General features: G+C 33.7%; 3 protein-coding genes and 1 pseudogene across 3 annotated transcripts; 3 read left to right on the top strand and 1 right to left on the bottom strand.

Moving 5' to 3' along the window:
• Window positions 1-62: 62 nt before the first annotated feature.
• Window positions 63-2,843, bottom strand: LOC129882154 (putative pentatricopeptide repeat-containing protein At3g11460, mitochondrial). Its single transcript, XM_055956331.1, has one exon. It carries the CDS (start codon window positions 2,733-2,735, stop codon window positions 786-788), a length of 1,950 nt encoding a protein of 649 aa, XP_055812306.1. The 5' UTR covers window positions 2,736-2,843; the 3' UTR covers window positions 63-785.
• Window positions 2,844-3,474: 631 nt separating this feature from the next.
• Window positions 3,475-10,574, top strand: LOC129882152 (signal recognition particle subunit SRP54, chloroplastic). The gene is made up of 15 exons (XM_055956329.1): window positions 3,475-3,710; window positions 3,795-3,930; window positions 5,522-5,589; window positions 5,663-5,764; window positions 5,913-6,065; window positions 6,288-6,365; window positions 6,540-6,665; window positions 6,743-6,845; window positions 7,809-7,909; window positions 8,479-8,616; window positions 8,705-8,848; window positions 9,069-9,144; window positions 9,458-9,543; window positions 9,655-9,780; window positions 10,241-10,574. Exons 1-15 carry the CDS (start codon window positions 3,552-3,554, stop codon window positions 10,346-10,348), a joined length of 1,704 nt encoding a protein of 567 aa, XP_055812304.1. The 5' UTR covers window positions 3,475-3,551; the 3' UTR covers window positions 10,349-10,574.
• A 927-nt stretch (window positions 10,575-11,501) lies between these two features.
• Window positions 11,502-13,753, top strand: LOC129881441 (uncharacterized). The gene is made up of 2 exons (XM_055955647.1): window positions 11,502-11,712; window positions 13,417-13,753. The coding sequence occupies exons 1-2, from the start codon at window positions 11,590-11,592 to the stop codon at window positions 13,567-13,569; spliced, it is 276 nt and encodes a 91-aa protein (XP_055811622.1). The 5' UTR covers window positions 11,502-11,589; the 3' UTR covers window positions 13,570-13,753.
• Window positions 13,754-18,215: 4,462 nt separating this feature from the next.
• Window positions 18,216-20,491, top strand: LOC129881972 (F-box/FBD/LRR-repeat protein At5g56420-like; annotated as a pseudogene).
• Window positions 20,492-20,541: the final 50 nt, after the last annotated feature.

The raw sequence follows: 20,541 nt of genomic DNA, 5'->3' as shown, positions 1-20,541 counted from the left end.
GGCATTCAGAAGTAGGAATGCTATACAGCAGCATTCAAGTGTTTGTGCTTATAGGTCTACTTACGCGCATATAAGGATATAATTGAAAGTAAGGCACTAGCATTGCACAAGAGAACAGAACATATATCATAATCAATGAACATTTTGTAGAATGATGGTAAAGTTCTTAATGCTTATTTTAGACAAACACATAGCAGCTTCTTTTTAAATTTAGTTCCAGCACTTCAAACATGCTTGAAAGCTACTTTTATTCAGCTAATCCAAACGGGTTCCAAGTCTTGCACCTACTAGGGATCAAGAAGATAACCAAATTCCTGTCCCTCCTTGAAAGGTCTCAACATGCTTGCCCCTAAAATTTGTGCTCAAGGAAGGAGAAGCCTCCATCAAATATACAAATACATCTGTTCACAAAAGGTGGTCCCTTGTTTGCCCTTATTTTCTAGTGATGCAAACTTTTGAAAGACAAATTGACAATTCATCTCATGGTAATGACAACTGACAATTCATATCTCATGGTCACTCAACTTTTCAACTTCTGGTGAATGCATGCTCTTTCTTATATGGACCAGATAGGTCAACTCGGAAGAGGTTCAACCATCGACATATTATGATCCCTTGCATGGGGCGTAGGTTGGGTTCAGTTGAGATCTTGAGGACTTGATGAAAGCAAAGTGGCACCATGTTGCCACATGCTTCAAGATTCAGAGAGCATACATGACTGTTTTCCATCTTTATAGTGAGCTTCACTGCTAAGTTCTTGCTATCATTTGTCCCAGTCTCACCAGTCACCAATAATCATTACAAGAACATGTACCATTTCTAAAATGGTGGAAACGGGTGGCATCTCTGACCACAAATAATCGATCCACAATTTGGCTAACCCGCTTTACAAACGAGTGACAGTCACCACATATTCTCAAGTTTTTTATAACAAGAATGTCAGTCCCTATTTCAGTGTTCAAGAGAGCAAATGCAATTGCCAAACGTTCACTATGCACGCTCATAATATTAGGAGTTTCTTGATTTATTAACTCTTGACCATTTTTGTTTGCTCCTCCATGCTCGCTTGCTGTATCTTCCAATCTATTCAACAATTTGTATATCTCTTTTGTTTGAGGATGGCTTCTATCACCAGCCACGAAGAGGTGGGTTTTCCCTTTACACTCAAAATAGCTATAACCTGGATCCTTTTTGAGTTTTCGTTCTCTCATCATCAATCTAACTCTTAATATACCTTCTGAATTATTTGCCTCTGTGTAGATATTTGAAAGTAGCACGTAATAGCCTATATTCGTCGGCTCAAGCTCAACAACCTTGTTAAAAGCTAATTCTGCAAGTTCAACATTTTTGTGGATCTTGCAAGCACCCAAAAGAGCACCCCATACAGCACCATCAGGCTCATCTTCCATCATATCAATAAGTTTCCGAGCTTCATCAAGTCGACCAGCACGACCTAATAGATCCACAACACAAGAATAGTGCTCTGAGCATGGCTTCAACCCATACTCCCTCTTCATAAGATCAAGATAATTTAACCCCTTTTTAGTCAACCCTGCATGACTACACGCAGACAGAACACTAACAAACACCGTTCCATCAGGTTGAATGCCAGTCTCGGTCATCTTATCAAAAAGCTCCACAGCAATGTTTCCAAGCCCATGTATTCCATAGCCGCTTATTATTGCTGTCCAGGACACCAAGTTTTTCTCTGGCATCTCATCAAATATAATCTGAGCTTTCGCCAAATTACCACATCTAGCATACATATTTATTAGAGCATTCCTTAAGAATACATTAAACCTTATACAACCAGACCTTATTTTCTCTTCCACCTCAGAACCAATCTTTTGAGCACCAAGATTAGCACAAGCTGATAAAACTCCAACAAATGTCACTGCATCAGGATTCACCTCCAACAATTCCATCTCATGATAAAGCTCCAAAACTTCACCAGCCAATCCATTTTGCGCGTATCCAGAAATCATCGCATTCCAAGTGATCAACCCCTTTTCTGGTGTGTGATCAAACAACTTCCTTGCTAACTCCATAGACGCACAACGCACGTACATTGTCAACAAACAGTTTGCAATAGCCAAATCATTCTCCAATCCACACTTAACATTCAAACAATGCAACGACAACCCCAACCACAGATACCGCGGAACAGTACAACCTGGAACCAGTCCCAAAACAGTAACCGCATTAAACCACACTCCTCTCAACCTCATTTCACTAAACAACAAAAACCCATTTAAGAAATTGCCATTCTGAACATACCCAGAAATCAAAGCATTGTAACAAACAGTAAGATTTCTTTGAGGCATTTCATCAAACACTTTCTGTGCAAATTCAGTTAAATTACATTTACAGTACATAGTTATCAAAGCAGTTTGAACAAAAGGCTCAGATTCACAACCCAACTTGATAACATGACAATGGAGTTGTTTTCCAGTGATGGAAAGGGAAAGGGAAGCTGAAGATTTGAGAGCAAAAGGGAAAGTGAAGGCATTTGGGGTAGCTCCAGATTGAAGCATTTGACGGTAAAGAATGAGTGCTGCGTAGTATTGACCATGTTTTGAGAGATTTCTCAAATGGGTATTCCATGGAGTAGCAGTAGAAGTAGTAAAGCTTGAAGCTTTGGTGAAAATGGTGGATTTTTTAGTATTAAAAAGTGACAAGAATGTTGTGTTTTTGTGGAGAGGAGGTACAAGGTGTAAATAGAGGTGTTTGGTCATTTACTTTGGACAAAAGGTGATTGATTGCCTGAATGCATTTTTATAGTATCTTATTGGAACTCGACTGCTCGAGTTCATGACACGTATTATCACCTTTATCTAACTTAATAAATATCACAAAATAATTCCTCCAATTATGTTATTTAATAAGTTTATTTAATAATAAATTTTTGACTAGCTTTCATTAATTTGACGTTCGTTATTAACGTCACATACAACTTATAACGACTTAATTTTGGTGAGATTTGGCCCGCTATCATGTTGAAGGACAAATTCACGAGGTGTGTTGAGCAAGGTTCACAATATAATCATGAACTTGACCAGTGGCAAATACTTTAGCTAGTTCCAATATAAAAAAAAAAAAGTCCGACTCATGATAGTAAATTATTTTTATCACATATTAATAGTATATTTTCATCCTTCACCCCATTTCATTTTCACTCCACCTCTATCTCTTATAATATTTATTTAGATTATATGTAAATATTTTTATAATAATATTTTTAATGCTTACCTATCGAACACAAAAAAATAAACAATAAATTCAGTTAATTTTTAGAATTTTTTTTTTTAACCAAATACACACTTGAAAAGGGAAATGGGAAAACCAAAAATGCCAAATAGAAGGAAAGAAGAAAATAAAAATTTTAAAAAAATCAGTTGATGGTGTAGGATATTATGGTAGTTCGCGATGTACCCAATACAGAAGCAAGCAAGTAGATAAACCAATAGAGAGATTACACTTTTGATGTAATGGATAAAGCAAAACACCAAAAAAGCTTCAATCTTTAATCCCAATTTCTTCTCCTTTTCTCCATGGAAGCCGCTGCTTCTTTCTCATCAACAATGGCTTCCCACCATTTTTTTCCACTTTCTAAAGCCACCTTTTCAACTTCCAAACTTAACCCCACTTTTAATTCTTCTTGGATTGGTTCTACTCAGTCTCTTTCTTTTACTTCAAGAAATTCATTCACTGTAAGACCCTTTTGGATGTTGGTTAGTTTTCTTGTTTTGTTTTTTTGTAGTTTTTTTTTTGATAAAGATTCAATTTTTATGTAGAGGGATACATGGAGGGTGATCAATTCCAAGAATGTGGTTACTATTAGAAGGGACATGCGTGGAGTTATTAGAGCTGAGATGTTTGGACAGCTAACTAGTGGACTTGAAAATGCTTGGAACAAGCTCAAAGGAGAAGGTAAAAAACCAAAAAGTGCCTTTTTACTTCTTTTTTGTAAATTATGAGCTAATCTTATGTAAATTTTGAAGTATGGGAATTTCTTGGTTGGTTTAGGTGATACTTAAATTGTTAATCTCGAGTTGGTATATGTTAGAGTGAGTTAGAGCCTCACGTTGGTAGGGGAATGGATTGGTGGTATATTTATATGTACTTGAGGTCTCCTCCTGAGCTAATTTTTGGGGTTGAGTTAGGCCAGAGTCATATTTTTACATTGTATTAGAGCCAGGTCTATCCATGTTTGGGCTCCTGATCCATGCTCTAGTTGGGCATGAGTTGAAAGGGGTGTTAGAGTGGGTTAGAGTCCTGCATTGGTTGGAAAATGGATCGGTGATCTGTTTATATGGATTTAGACGATCCTCTCCTCGTGAGGTAGCTTTTGGAGTTGAGTTAGGCTCATGATACAATAAATATGGAGTGAATGTGATTTGTTTTGAAAGGGAATTGAAAATTGATATTTTGGATAGGGAAGATAGTTCAAAATATGACTTCAAGAACAATGTCGTCTGGTTTTTTCATATTCAGGATAATTTCTTAAGATAATCAATCAATGCATCATAGCAACCTAAGGGAAGGTGTTTATTTGCTGTCATCGCGATTTCGGTTAAAGTAAATGGCCTTAGCTAAGAAAAGGCTGTGAGATAAGACAGGAATGAACTAAAGCTTCTTCAAAATGTGGCATGCAGTCATACAAGTGTCATACCAATCTTGCTGAATGAGTTCAGCAAGACTTAAAAAAAAAAAACCACCCTGGAATCTATCCTTAATTAGGAATTACATCTCATTTTCCAAGATGTTAACATACATCAGATCTGAAAATGTATCAGTGAGGATTTCCGTTATGCATGTTGAGGCTTGGGAGATAGAGTGGGACTGGAAATCCCAAAATTTTATGCCCAAACCAACTGATTCTTGAAGAATCGGTAAATGGTTGGCCTAAACTTCTGTTATGAGAATGTTTTAGTGGAAATTTGGGCTGTAAGGACGAGATGATGTGGAGATGGAAGCTATATAAGTAGGAACAGAAAGCTTAATGTCTAGACTTAAACCCCTCATGTTTAGAAGATTCGACAGCATGGCTGATTTCATTTTCAGGGTGGATGATGAGTTGTTGTAGATGGTAATATTGATCATTCAATGAGATGCTTACACTTCAAGAGAAGAAACCAGGAAGATGTATAAATTGATTGTTAAAACCATATGAAGTGTTTGAAAAGGGAGGGGCCTGCTACTATAAGATTTTAAATGCAAAGATTAGAACATATTAACAAATGTGGGTCATTGGATTTCTATTTTACAGGGATATATTTCTCCTTTTTAGTTCCATACATTATTTCTTGATACTATAAACTTTTAGTAATAAACTAATTTGGAAGTATTTAATTGTTAAAAATGTGAGTTGCCTGTCTTATCCAAATACAAACTCTTAATCATATTTTCTATATCCCCAATCTTTCAAATTTTAGAGGTTTAAATTCTTGTTGCCCTTGCTACTAAATATGTGGTTATATATAATGATGAAGTGGCTGTTGTTTGATTCCTTGTGCTTCAGAGGTTTTGACCAAGGAAAACATCGTGGAACCTATGAGAGACATCAGGAGGGCTCTTTTAGAAGCTGATGTATGTTGCTCTCTATTTCAGCAGCTAATCTCTATACATTAAATTTTGCCTCTCATTTAACTTTAATCGGCAGGTTAGTCTCCCTGTTGTCAGAAGGTTTGTTCAATCTGTTAGTGAAGAAGCTGTTGGGACTGGCTTGATTCGAGGAGTAAAACCAGATCAGCAACTAGTTAAAGTATGTATTATCGGACTGATGACTTTGAACAATACACAATTGTAATTTGAAAAAAGAGGTCTCCCTTCTGTTGTTGATTTTATTTTGCTTGCACAACTGGCTATGAGCTCAATCTGAACTTCTTCTTTATCTCATTTGGTTGGTGTAGATTGTACGTGACGAGCTTGTGAAACTGATGGGTGGAGAGGTCTCTGAACTGGTTTTTGCTAAATCTGGACCCACCGTAATACTATTGGCCGGTCTACAAGGTGTTGGGAAGACAACTGTTAGTGCAAAGTTAGCTTTATATCTAAAGAAGCAGGTGCACTTCCAAACTTCACCTTCTCTTAACCCTTTCCTGACCTTCCTTTACTTTCTCTCTCTCTCTCTCTATATATATATATATATATATATATCATTCTATTGCAATTTACATAAATGGTCGTAGAACCTGCATTTCTCCAAGTAACTTCTAATATTAGCATTTTCCCTCTATCTCATTCTATTGTCAAACCATTGATGGGCACTGTGGCATGGTCTGCAGGGTAAGAGTTGCATGCTGATTGCTGGAGACATCTACAGACCTGCTGCTATTGACCAACTTGTTATTTTGGGTGAACAGGTATGCCATGTCACATTAGCAACAATAAGATTGTATATCATTTCATTTAGATGCTTTTGTCTGTTCTTCTACACATTAACAATCTTTACCTAAATATCATTTTCTTTACGAGTACACAGAATATCTAAACACAACTTTATCCATTCTCATGTTCACTGATAAGTGGGGGAACAGGTTGATGTGCCTGTTTATGCAGCAGGAACAGATGTAAAACCTGCAGAAATAGCCCGACAAGGATTACAAGAGGCCAAAAAGAAGAATGTAGATGTAGTCATAATGGATACAGCTGGAAGACTTCAGGTCATATCATCTTAGTTTCTGGATTCCTCTATAATTGTTTTAGTAGTTTGTATTTAAAACTTTCTTAGTTCTTGTAGATAGATAAAGCTATGATGGATGAATTAAAAGATGTGAAACGGGTACTGAACCCTACAGAGGTTTTGCTTGTTGTAGATGCAATGACTGGCCAAGAAGCTGCAGGTACTTCTACACTTATTAAACATGCAAACAATCTATAACATGGAAATTCTTATTACATGCCACAGAGATTTTGCTTATTCTGAAAAATGGCTTTTGACTAGCATGGTCATATCACTTTTCACATATTTTCTTTCTTTGTGGCTTCCTTTATACTTTGATCTACAGAAAGGGCTCGCTAATATTTATGCTCTATGGTTGATCTCTTTGAGGGACATCTCTTTTTTCTTAACCATGGACATTCACTTATTGCCAAAGCAGTGTATCTTATCATGCATACTTTTGACTTGCCACACTTTTGCGTTTTCTTGCTCCAAGGACTAACCGTCTGACACGAAAAACTCTCCTTAACAATCCAGACCATACTGTTATCGGAGGTCCGTTTCTCATATTGATAGGGCAAAATATCTGTTGTTTGTGTAATGTGGCCACCAATTATTTTTGTCAAGAGAACGTTATATTGCTTTTCATCGAAGCTTGGAGACTTTTGCCACAGCTGTATATGACAGTTAATTTCTTTCTTGTGCTTGTTTTGTAGGATAGAAGTTATTTTTAGCACTTCATCACATAAACATTGATGTTTATCTTTGACAAACCTATGTAGCTGTTTAGCTATTTTTCTACTCCCTCTATTCACACGACATGTTTGGTTGATAAGGAGATTAAGGAATTAGTTTCATTTACTTAAAACTTTTTTAGTCAGAAAAAATACTGAATTGGTTATTTGAGGTTAATGGAGAAAGGCATTTCATATCTGAGTTGTTAAATGAATCTGAACTCTTGAAATTTGTTACTAGATAGTGCAATAAAAGTCTGTAACATCTCAAAACAGAAATCATGGTTCACTTTCATTGAGTTATTGCTGACATTAGGACATAATTTCTGCTCTTTACTGATCATTTCATGTTGAAAACATAAATTTCTGGTTTGTTCTTTCTCTTATCCTTCACATTGATGAAATTGTAGCTTTGGTCACAACGTTCAATCTTGAAATTGGAATTACTGGTGCCATTTTGACGAAGCTAGATGGAGATTCTAGGGGTGGAGCAGCTTTAAGTGTCAAGGAGGTGGGTTCTTATCACGACATGACATATTTATCTGTTTTTTCACAGTTCTGAGTTCAGCCTCAGAGACGTAAAGGCTGACAATAAATAGTACCTTGCACGTTCATTTTTGCTTAAACTTCTCTCTTGATTAGCAAAATCAACATATATACTTTGTAACTTAGAACAGCAAAGAAAAAAAAGAGTTAATGGTGGAAGTAAATGACTCTAATAATTGCTTAAGATGCAAAGATAAAAAAAAATCCCTTAAAGAGGAACATTCTGCAGAACAAAAACTAAACATATAAGAATGGTTGGACCACAAACTTCAAATTTCTTCTATGCTGAACATGTCCTCTTAAGTATTATCTGGGAATAATTGGTTTACTTTTCTCAAGGTTTAAACTGAATGGAATAAAATTGAACCCAATAGGCAATTGATGATATCTGTATAGTGATTATGTTGTGTCACATGTTAATATGAATCATACTTTATAGATAACAAAATTATTTGATTTGCTCTTGTATGGCCAATTATTTCATTCTGAAGTAAATTATGATTTTGCATGACACATATATGTTCACTACCACAGGTATCAGGAAAGCCAATTAAGCTCGTAGGAAGGGGTGAACGTATGGAGGACCTTGAACCTTTCTATCCTGACCGCATGGCTGGACGTATTTTAGGGATGGGAGATGTTCTATCATTTGTTGAGAAAGCCCAAGAAGTTGTAAGTGGCAAATAAGTATTTTTGCTCCTATTTTTTCTTTTTACTTTGGTTCAACTAGTTTTATTTGACTCCTTATATATGATTTTAGATGCGTCAAGAAGATGCTGAAGATTTGCAGAAGAAGATCATGAGTGCAAAATTTGATTTCAATGACTTCCTGAAGCAAACACGTGCAGTTGCTAGGATGGGTACCATGTCCCGCGTTATTGGAATGATGCCTGGCATGGGAAAGGTAATATACCTGGTTCTTATTAAATCTATTTCTCCTTTCCGTGTCGTAAATATTGTATGGTGCAATTCATGTTTTAATAGCTACCATACATACTTTAACTTGCTAGAAATGTAACAACCGATATCAGATCAAACAATCAAACCTTGTATCATCTACATTCCTTCGTTTTTATTTATGTGATGAAGTGGGACTGAATCCCATCTTGTTCATGCATAAACAGGTTACTCCTGCACAAATTCGAGAGGCAGAGAAGAGCTTAAAGATAATGGAGTCAATGATAGAAGTCATGACGCCAGGTTATTTATCTTACTTCAAGGTTTCTAAGGACGCATGTTACTACGTTTAACCCAAACATATATACTCCCTCCATTTCAATTTGTTTGTCTTACTTTTCTTTTTAGCCCCTTTAAAAAAGAATGTCTCTTTCTTTTCTTGACAACTCTGTAATTCTAACTTTCCACGTGACATGTTTAAGACTACAAGATTAAAGGACATTTTGTTACATTCTATGGATCTTTAGTTGATAACCAGACAATCAAATTGAAACAGAAGGAGTACTAGTGCTGTTAGCTTAATTCATATTTCATTGTCTTTCATGTTTTTTCTCAGAGGAGAGGGAGCAACCAGAATTGTTAGCAGAATCTCCTGCTAGAAGGAAACGTATCGCTCAAGAGTCTGGGAAAACTGAGCAACAGGTTAAAATCCATGTGGAGTACTGATGCTAATTATGCCATAATAAATTCTCGGTCGGAGAATGTTCGGTACTCCTTGCATGCTTACCTACATAACTTGATTGCAATTTGTAGGTGAGTCAACTTGTTGCTCAACTTTTTCAAATGCGTGTACGTATGAAGAATTTGATGGGCGTTATGGAAGGTGGTTCTATTCCTGCACTGAGTAATCTCGAGGAGGCACTAAAATCTGAACAGAAGGTGCTTATCTTGTCTACATTTTTGGCTGAATTAACTTGTTATCAAATTAGAATATGTAGATATAGTAGTTAGTTCCAGTTTTGGGCTCCTTATTTCCTTACTATGTTGTAAGCGGTTCTTCTTACATAATAGTCGAGGTGGGCACAAACTGGCCCCAACACCACAGTTACCGCAAAAAAAGTGTTCTTACATATTTCCTTTCTCTTCCAATTCAAGATTGTGGATTCCACTCGTTTGAGGATTAGTTAATTCATCTGTTCGATCTAATACACATTTCTATTGTATGAGATGGAGAAACCTATTCTACTATGCACTTGTTTGTTTTATTTTTTGACTGGACTTGTCCCCGGAAAAGTGCATGTTTGTCATGTATTTTTAGATTTGCACTTTTGTTATCTTATGTTCATTAGCTCCAACTTAAAATGGTTCGAATGGTCATCGTGTTTCCTTCTTTCTCCAGGCTCCTCCCGGTACTGCAAGGAGGAAGCGAAGGTCAGAACCAAGGAAGCAATTTGCAGACTCAGGATCAGCTAGGCCTAGCCCTCGTGGTTTCGGGGCCAAGAACTGAAGTATAAGACTAATATGTCAATCAAATTTTTGAAGGGCTAGCATCTTTGATCTGCTATATATGAGTACCAACTAGAAAAAAGAATTGAGAGCAAAATGATCAACTAGGAAAGGGAAGTTCTTGACAAGATAATAGTACATTGTATGTACTCTCAACTATGTAGCTTTGTCCCTCTTCATGTGTAACTATTGTCTTGTTGATGTATCTAAAGGCTTTGATTTCTTCACATACCAACTTATAATTCTTGGAAATTTCTTAGTTTTTCCCACTCCTTTAAATTTTACATACTAAAGTTTTCTGCGTAGTTATATAGCATGTTTGGCCAAACTTCTGAAATATCAAAAGTGTTTTTTCATGTTTTACCCTTAATGTTAATTACTTATGTTCCAAATCATTTTTCAAGATCTAATACTAAATCTTAATTAATAGGGGTAATGTGGTAAATTAATCATGTCAATCATTATTTTTTTTTAAGGGAAAAGATCCTGGTGTACCTCTCAACTTTGCAATTTAGAGCTAATATATCACTCGTTATGAAATTGTTCATATATATCCTATTATGAAAGTGGCTCAGACCCTTTTCCCATGCGTCAAGTTCAAATGCGACGAGTAAAAGCGGATGGAGTAAGTTAGTGTTTTTGAGTAACAACAAAAGCTTAAAAAAATGTAGCACTCATATAAAAAGTTCACACTTATAAAATTTGTTAGCAGTAACAACTTACGACAATAATATAGCCAGTGTAGTTCTACAAGTGAAGTTTGTGGAGGGTGGTGTGTACACAATCGTGTAATCTCATAACTGTTTGGTATGGAGAGTATGGTGTGTGCATAACCTTATTCCTGTTTTGGTAGAGAGGTCGTTTTCGAGTAGTAATTTGTAAGATAAAATATATATATCTCTACATGAAAAAAATGGTAAAATTGTCATTGTTGAATGTGGAGTTGGTGATAAATCAACTTTTTTTTTTTTTCTAGTAAAATATAATCAATATTTTCTTAAGACAATTGAAACAAAGAATAAAAAGTAGTTGAGATCCTCTATTAATGGTAGGAACATTTCAAGGAATGCCATCCATGTGTTAGGTAAAACTATTCTTTTTAATCCTACTTTTGGAAGCAAAAATCTCATATTCATATATAATAACATAAACAAAGTGAAGTAAAAGAACAAACGAGATCAGTAAAATAGTTTTCTTTCAAATTAAAGATTTTAACAATTTTTTGTTGGATAAAAGAAAAGTATGGCAAGTGGAGGTGAAAGTTTTCCAGCAGTGGATGCTGAAAAAGAATTGAATCCACAATTCAATAAGGAATTTCAAGTTGATTCAGTATCATCACAAGTTGCTTCCTCACTTGAAAAAGAGGTAATCATTTCTAATTTTTCAAATATTTTTTTTACATAGTGGAAAAAATAAATAGTAATTTTAAAATCGTTCATAAGAAACACGACTTAAGTCCGCTAGGAGAAGAAACTCAATGTCCTTAAATGCATTACTCTAGAATATCTCAACCTCTTTATGATTGTGTGAAGTTTGCTTCCCTCTAGACATGTCTAATCGTGGCTTCAAACAAATATTTATAAGGGAAATTTACATAAATGTACTACATTAAGAAAATATTTACCATTTATAACAATAATATTTTTTTCCACTGAACACTTATAATACAATTTTAATACATATTAGCGAAAATAATTTATAAAACTCATATAATACAAGTTTTATTCATGGATAATTTATTTATCACATACTTTAATACACTTATAATACATTGTGTCAATTTTTTACCAAACAAGTATAATATATTTTAAAACACTTATAATACATTTATATTGCATACATAATTCACTTTTAATACATAGTAAATATATCATAATATTGCTATATATTGCTATAAATGGTAATAAATAAAAAGTATCGCTAAAATCAGTAATTATTTATTAAAAAGTATTTTTCCTAGTAATTTTTCCTATTTATAATTGTTTAAGCTTTAAGATGATGATGTTGTATATCCTCTTCATTGATAAACTTGACAAATATTTTTAGTTAATGATTTTCAAAATAACAAACATTTTTATCATATTAGTGGTAATGACATATATAGATGATTCATATAAGCGACCTAACTAATTTGAAATTGAAGTAGTAGTTAATTTTTCTGAGGTATCTCACTCATATTTGATGCTCGACTAATTCGGATAGGGTAGCTCAAGGTCCATTTAGGAGGGAAAAACTCAAATTCGGAATTTTTCCATATTCAATGCTCGAATTTGAAATATCTGATTAAACGTGGAGAAGCCTTATCCATCTTACTACAATCGGAGATCAGATCAGCGGTAATTAAGATATAAGAGAGAAGTATTGAAAATACCCCTAAATTTGATGTGAATTATCAAAACTATTGACAGTCTTAAAAACATCTCTCTACTTGACTAACTGAATTTAAATACACTTTTGATCTTGTCACATGAGTGAAATACACCCCTATATTCTCATCAAGTTTAGGAGTGTTTTCAACACTTCTCTCGACTTTTTATTAAGAGTCTCATTCTCCTACAAATATTTGAGACCACTTATTACTCCATGTCGCAAATTGGGGGTGTATTCAAGTTGAATTAGTCGAATAGAAGAATATTTTTAAGATTGTGAACTGTCAATAATTCAGGAATGAAATTAATACTTCACGCCAAGTTTGTGAATGTTTTCAATACTTCTGTCGAGATATAACTTACAATTATGAAATATAGTGTGAGATTGAGAATATATTAGCTCATTCATAACTTACTAGCATCCCACTAGAATTAAAATCGACACAAGAATAATTATTTCATGCATGAGAAAAGTAAACCATGGTATATATTTTCATTTTCTTTCTTGAATAAAATAGATTTTGTGAGTAGGATGTCTTTCAACATAATCTTTCCACCTTTACAAGGTAGAGATAAAATATATATACACATCATGCTACTTAGACTCTACTTATGAGAATATACTCGATATGTTATTATTATAAAATGGATTTTGTATAATTATGATTGTTTTTTTCTTTGGGAAATATTTTTACTGCAGGCAAAGGAAAAATTGGACAAAATGAAAAAAGAAAAAGATAGAAAGGATGCAATACAAAATTTCAAGACTACTGTGATTATCTCTGGAGTTGTTATTGCTGTTGCTGGGGCTATTTTTGCCATTACCAAAAAGCTCAGGGAGAGATCAAATTAATTAGCACTTTATTATTTATATAGTTTTGCACCTTTTTAAAAAAAATTATTTTAATATTCACCAAATTCATACATATAAAAAGTTTGCTAATTATTATTTATTTATGTTTTAGGTTTTATAGGAAAGTAATTTATCATTTTGTTCTTGGATAATGTGTATGAGGACTATTTTAAGTCATTTTGAGAGGTGTATACATTAATTGGGATTTGTATTAAATCTCAATGAATTGTTGAGTTTTATATTCCTTTTAATTTTCTATTTTTTAAAGATATATTGATCCTTGTCATTTGTGAATCTAGTCAAATATATTTAATTTCAATTAATTAAAATATATAATACTTTTAATTATTTTTTCTTAATTTGTTATGAACTTTGATGAATTATGAACTAGTAAACCACATAATTATCCAGGCATTATATTAAATTTATGTTTGAGGGTAATATAATTTTTAAATTAGTCAATGTGAAATTAAATATATTTAGCTCACCTATCAAAGTTTTATCAAAAATCTTGTTCGAGAACTTGTATAGAGAAAAAGTTCCCGCATCACAAAAGTTATACTTGTTAAATAAAAGATGGATGTCATTGTAGTGGAAGCCACCACCAAAATGATAAGGTGGGGCCCACAAGGCAAGTTGTCCAACTTGCTCTCTTTCCTTTTACTATAAATTCTCATGTTTAGCAACATGAATGATATACAGAAAACACAGAAACGAAAGAAAAATACATCTATAATTCTCTCTTCTGTTCTCTTTTTAGTTTCCTTACTTTCCGGGTAATTAATTGTTAAGTTAGTATATTTATAACAATACTAGCTTAGATGTTAGCATTTTTATTAATATAACTACTATAGTATAAGTCTACATCAGAAACGAAATTCTCAACAAATAAATAGAAGAACAGAACCAGATATCTTCATGACTCATGAGTGTTTAAAACTAATACTCCCTCCATTTAAATTTAAATTTAAATTTAAATTTAAATTTAAATTTATGTGATAATATTTGAATTTTGAGAATTAAATAAATTTTTCTTTGACTACAATTATTTCATGTCATTTATATATTACATTTCAAGTATTTTTTATGTATAAATTTTATTTCAAAAAACAAAAAAATAATTCAAACATTAACAAATTTGACTCTCCAATTGAGAGGGGGGGTAGTATTTAATTGAACAAAGTTTATTTTTGTTTCCCACCTGGTGTTTAGAGTCGATTAAAATTGAATCATGCTGCGTATGGGCCCATTTGAGGGTGGGCCCTCAATCGATTTTTTTTTAGGAAAAACTACACAAATTGGATTCAACCGTGAAACTATTTACCCAAATTGAACCCAATACAAATTATTTATCCTTAATGGACTCATGGCCCAAACTACTTATCATCTTATCCCACTTTCTCCTTTCGTATTTCGCTCATTACATCATCATGACGTCAGCACCACTGTATGAATTAATCATATGTGATACTCCATCAGTATATTGATAATATGTCAGTATTATATAGGGCTTAGCTTAATTCTCATTAATACTACGTCTATATATTGATACTCTATCAGTATCATATAGGATTGGACTCTTTTTTCAAGAAATAAAAATAAACAATTACGAGAATTATTAAAGTCATAATGTTATTTATTAAACTTTAAATTAGTACAAAATATATTCTTTGTGATATTCCGTCGGTATATTGATACCATATCGATATCATATAGAACTGAGCTTAATTCTCTGTAATACTCTATCGATATATTAATACTCTATCGGTATCATATAGGGTGGGCGCTGATGTCAACGCACAAATTTTAAAATAAATTCATGTCATTTAAAATAAACAGGGGTCAGGAGGTATGAAAATAATGGAGCATTTAAGGGTTGATACTTTCTTTATTCGGATATAAATGTTCTTTTTCCTTTTCTTTTATATCCAAAGCTCGAATCGAGACTTAGAGCCCATTTGGATTGACTTATAAATTGTTTTTAACTTTTTTGAGTGTTTGACTGTAATGACTCATTAGGTCATTTTGAGAACGAGTCCTCCTCCTTTCATAAAAGACCCTTTTCGTAAATTTAAGTTGAAAATTTTGGACCTTTCGGTAACTTTGGTTAATTAGTTGAGGGATAATTTTTGAGAATTAATTTAATTGATGGACTAAAGTGTTAATTTATTTAATATCATATACCACTTTTCTTATATTTATTAAAATAGGTTAGTAGAGTTTGTTACTTTAGTATCTATTTAATTAGAAAAAGAAAGAAAGAAATAATAATAAAAGAAAAGAAAATAATAATAATATATATGTATAATTTCTGATGGCTTAATGCCATCAGATGTGAAGCGGCGAGAAAACGAGAAACTGAAAGAACGAATCAGAAACTGAAAAAAAAATATATGGAGGAAGAAAGAAAAGAAAGGGGAAAACAAAAATAAAGGAGAAGAGAAAAATAGGGATTTTCATTCCAAAGCGTTAAGGTAATTATTCTTATCCTTTCCATTAAATTTTTATGTGATTATGAACATATTTTTTGGGTATATTGGTGGAGAAACAATGCTGAAATAAGAAAATATGACTCTAGGGTTCTTCATATAAAATCTTGATTTAGGGGTCGAATAACGATCCGTTTTAGCTGAAATTTGACATGTGAGTTTATTTTATCATGAGTGAACATAATCGGAAAGAAAATTTTAGATTTGACTTCAATGACATAGAATGAGTTAGTTCCCAAATTTTGATATATTGAAATAGATAATTAAATATTAGGTATATTATATTTTATGAATTCCATTAAATTTATGATATTGGGCAAATTAGAACCTAATCCTAGGCTTGAAATTCAGAAAATATGGGAGTTGACATGTTAAGTGGCATCAAGATTAAGAACGTGATTATAGATTTGTGTGAGTTTTTGGGTCTAGGCTAGACATATGGTAATAAGGGTGTTGTTAGTTTCGAAAATCTTATTGTGATTATTTATTTGACTAGTTGCGTTGATTTGGAGGCCCAATGAAAGGGGAAGGCTCAAGTACCGGAGTAATTGCTTGATTAATTAAGGCAAATGAATTTCTAAACCTCAGTTTAAGCTTATAGATGCTAGTATTTCTGTGTTATGTGTACTAGGGAATAATGAGAATTAGACTGGATTATTGACTATATGATTGACCTTAAAAATGGAGATGAGAGGTAGAAAATGGTGATCTAATGACATGTATTGGTGGAATTGATATGTTATGATTGTGGATTTATTTTGGACATGTGAAATGACTATGTTGATGTGAGATAGGAAAAACTATGGTTGTTGTCATATTATTATCGTGAATTATATGAACATGAATTGATTACATTGGTTCTGACATATTGTGTTGAGATTGAAAATGATATAAAATAAAAGGGGTCGGGCCACACGCTCCGTGGCAGGTATTATGAAATAAAGGGGTCGGACCACACGCTCCGTGGCAGGATATATGTATTGAGGGGATGGGCCACACGCTCCGTGGCAGGTTATATGGACAAAAATGTCCCCCATGGATTACAGATTGTGATTCAACGGATGTGTACCGATAGGACAGACATGCATCATTTCATTGCACTGCATTGCACATTTCTAATATTTGTGACTTTGTGTTTACCCCCATATTACTCTGTGTGCTGAACTTGACTTGGTATGATTCATTGACGAGACTATTGATGAGTATTTGTGGACTGTATTACTGTTGTTATTGTACAAGTGTAGAGTTGGGCTGATTTTATGCAGGTTATAGTTAAGGAGGTTCGGTTAGGAGGACAGGAGTACTTGTATCTATTAAGCTTTGCTTAGTTTTAGCTATCCACTTGCCGAGTACCGTGTTGTTTGGTACTCACCCCTTGCTTCCACACTTGTGTAGGTTGTGAGCCCGGACCTGCTTGATCTTCTACTGTTTTCCACTACAGCTGAGGTTATCAATTCCGAGTGTTGAGGTAGCTGTTACATCTATCTAGCGGACACCTCTTACTCTTTTATTATGTTTTAGTCCTATTCTAGAGACGAAGACATTGTGACTGTATTTCTTTTCGTACTTCGATAATACATTAGTGGCTTGTATACGTGACAACCAGTCTTGGAGGATTTTGAGATTATTTATTTATTTTTGACTAAGTTAAACCTTGCTTTATCTCAATTACTTCCACATTTTATTTTCCGTTGGTTATTAGGCTGACTTATCTTGGTGGGTTGAGATGAGTGTCATCACACCCGGATTCGGATCATGACATTGACTATACAATTTAAAGTCATTTTATGCTTAAAATAAGTCCAAAAAAGTAATTGAGTCTGTTTGACTTAAACTTTTCTAAAGGAACTTTACACCTTGTTTGGATGGTTGTTATCCATTGTATTGTATTGTATTGTTAGTTTAAATACCATGTTTGTTTTGATTGTTACTTAAATTCCATTGTATCATATCGTTTTAATCCATCGTTAGATAATGACGAAAATACCCATTTTATGTAACTACCGATTTGGTGTGTTCGCATCATTATCTTAATATTTTCTTCTCATTTTATCTTTATTTATTATTTAATAATTATATTTCATTTTTTAATCTACTTTTTTCATAGCAACTCTACCTCGTACCCTACTTTTTTTTGTAAGTTTTATCATTCGAATCATGGATGTGTGACATTATATAACTACGGAGAATGATATAATCTATCCAAATACTGTATTCATTAAAATAATATAGTACGATACAATACAATACAATATATTATGAAACAATATATAACAAACATTCAAATAAAGTGTTAGTTTATAAACAAATTAAAATAAGTTAAGTCAAACAAAAGATTAGGGTGAAACAATAAACTCATGTTGGTTTAATTGCACAAATTGGTAAACCAGATTGTTGGACTAGCACCCCAGACGAGAAGCTCCACTGTATTACGGAAAAGCAACTCAACCGGCCGCTCAACTGTTCGAGTGCAATGCAGTGGTGTTGGTTCCGAGGTTCTTTCTCAGGGCGTAAGGAATAGCACGCAAAAGACAGCCTGGAAAGACAAAGACAGGATTTCATCTACAACTCATCTTTGAAAACAAGATGCGCTCTTACGTGAGGTTTTGATTCTTGCGCCGATTCTCGTCTTTCGTCTTTTCTTTTGTGTGTTGAGCGAGAGAACCTCTATCCCTTTCTTCAAAGCCTCATTCGAAGCCTGTCAGTCTTCTATTTTTTTCGTTGATTACTATCATCATTTTGACAACCCTACTCATTATAAAACAATATATAACAAACATTCAAATAATGTGTTAGTTTATAAGCAAATTAAAATAAGTTAAGTAAAACAAGCGATTAGGGTGAAACAATAAACTCATGTTGGAGGACAATGCCTTACTTGAATTTTGATATTAATCGGTTTGGTTATGAACGGATCAATCGGCCTTGGGATTTGGTTATGGCTGGGAAATTCAAAGATTTTACCAATTGGGTGTTGATTAACCAATGTGGGGATAGTCTTGTTTGTTTTAAGCTTTGTTGTGGGAATATTTTCGATAAAGGGCTATTTTTCGATGGATTCGTGTTGTGACAATGCGAAATGTTCAAGAACTTGTGTTAGTTTTTTGTGCTGCTGAGCCATTTGAGTTGCCTTATTGTGTTGTGACTTGTGAATCTTTGCGAGTTTTGAAATACGGATGGATGGGTCTGTACTTAAGTTGCCTAATCATTTCGGATTTTATCAGCTTAAATTTCTTCATCTTGAAGAAGTTGAGTTATCGAACGAACAGTTGATGAGTTGCTTGTTCTCACAATGTTCGGTGCTGGAAAAACTGAAATTGGAAACATGTACTTTTGGAACTATGACCATGCTTGATATTACTTCGACGTCTCTGGTTTATGTGTCTCTACAGAACTATATGAACAATAGAGAAAGTTACATCAATTGTAACGTCAAGATTTCTTGTCTGAATCTCAAGGTCTTGAAATATGGTGCTCCATTCACCTCTTCTTTTTTGATTCAGACCATGTAATAAAAGAAATTGGCATGTGTGTGCATAAGATGTTCAAGAATGTCAGTTCTACTTCAACTTTGAAATTATGCAAAAGTTCCGTTGTGAGTTTGTTTAGTGTATCTCATGTAGTAAGAAACTTCCCAGTCACATTTTATAAGCTCAAGTGCTTAAAATTGGCAGTGGCAATTGATGAATTTTGCATGGAAGTCATGATGTTTTTGCTCAAGCATTCTCCTAATTTAGAGTTTCTTAAGTTGTTTTCAGATGAGAATTATGGCTGGGATGAAAACTGGAAGTTGCATGATCCGAGTGAAAGCGCTGTGTGCTTGGAATCTCATCTAAAGTTGATTCAGTTGACTGGTTTCAAAGATGAAGATAAAGAGATAGAGCTACTAAGGTTTTTCCTTAAGAATGCACAAGTATTAGAAAAACCGATAATTGTTTGGGATAGCTATAGTGACATATCAGAAGAGGTAATAGAGGAGGTTTTGAAGTTTCCTTGAGCTTCTTCATATGTTATTGTCACATTTCTTAATGTCAAACCCAAATCAAGATCTTGTTACGGGTACAATATAGTTTAAAAGAGGGTTCGATTGTTAGAACCTATGTTGCTTGGACTCTGACTCTCCAAAACTGATGTCATACTTGTGTTAGAAGCGTTCAACTTGTCAACAGATGTTATACGCGTCTCCAAGATTTGAAAAGTATGGATCATCTCTTTTTGCACTGTACCAGTTGTTGACATGTGAATGCTGGTGCTTATGAAGAGTTTGGTAAAGCCTTGAAGAATATCTAAATGTCCCTGCAAGTATTTTTTTGTGTGTTTGGACAGAAAGGAATTGCAGATGTTTTGATGGGATTTCAACTCCAAACCACTCCCTAGCTATATGCTAGATGTTTGTGTAACTTATTTAGCTTGAATAACTTAAGTCCCGTAAATTGCGTTGATTAATACAGTAGTATATATTTTTACTTTAGTCGATCACTTT

This window comes from Solanum dulcamara, chromosome 3 (assembly GCF_947179165.1).
Source record: "Solanum dulcamara chromosome 3, daSolDulc1.2, whole genome shotgun sequence".
Taxonomy (NCBI): domain Eukaryota; kingdom Viridiplantae; phylum Streptophyta; class Magnoliopsida; order Solanales; family Solanaceae; genus Solanum; species Solanum dulcamara.
This window is presented reverse-complemented; position numbering and strand designations above follow the sequence as displayed.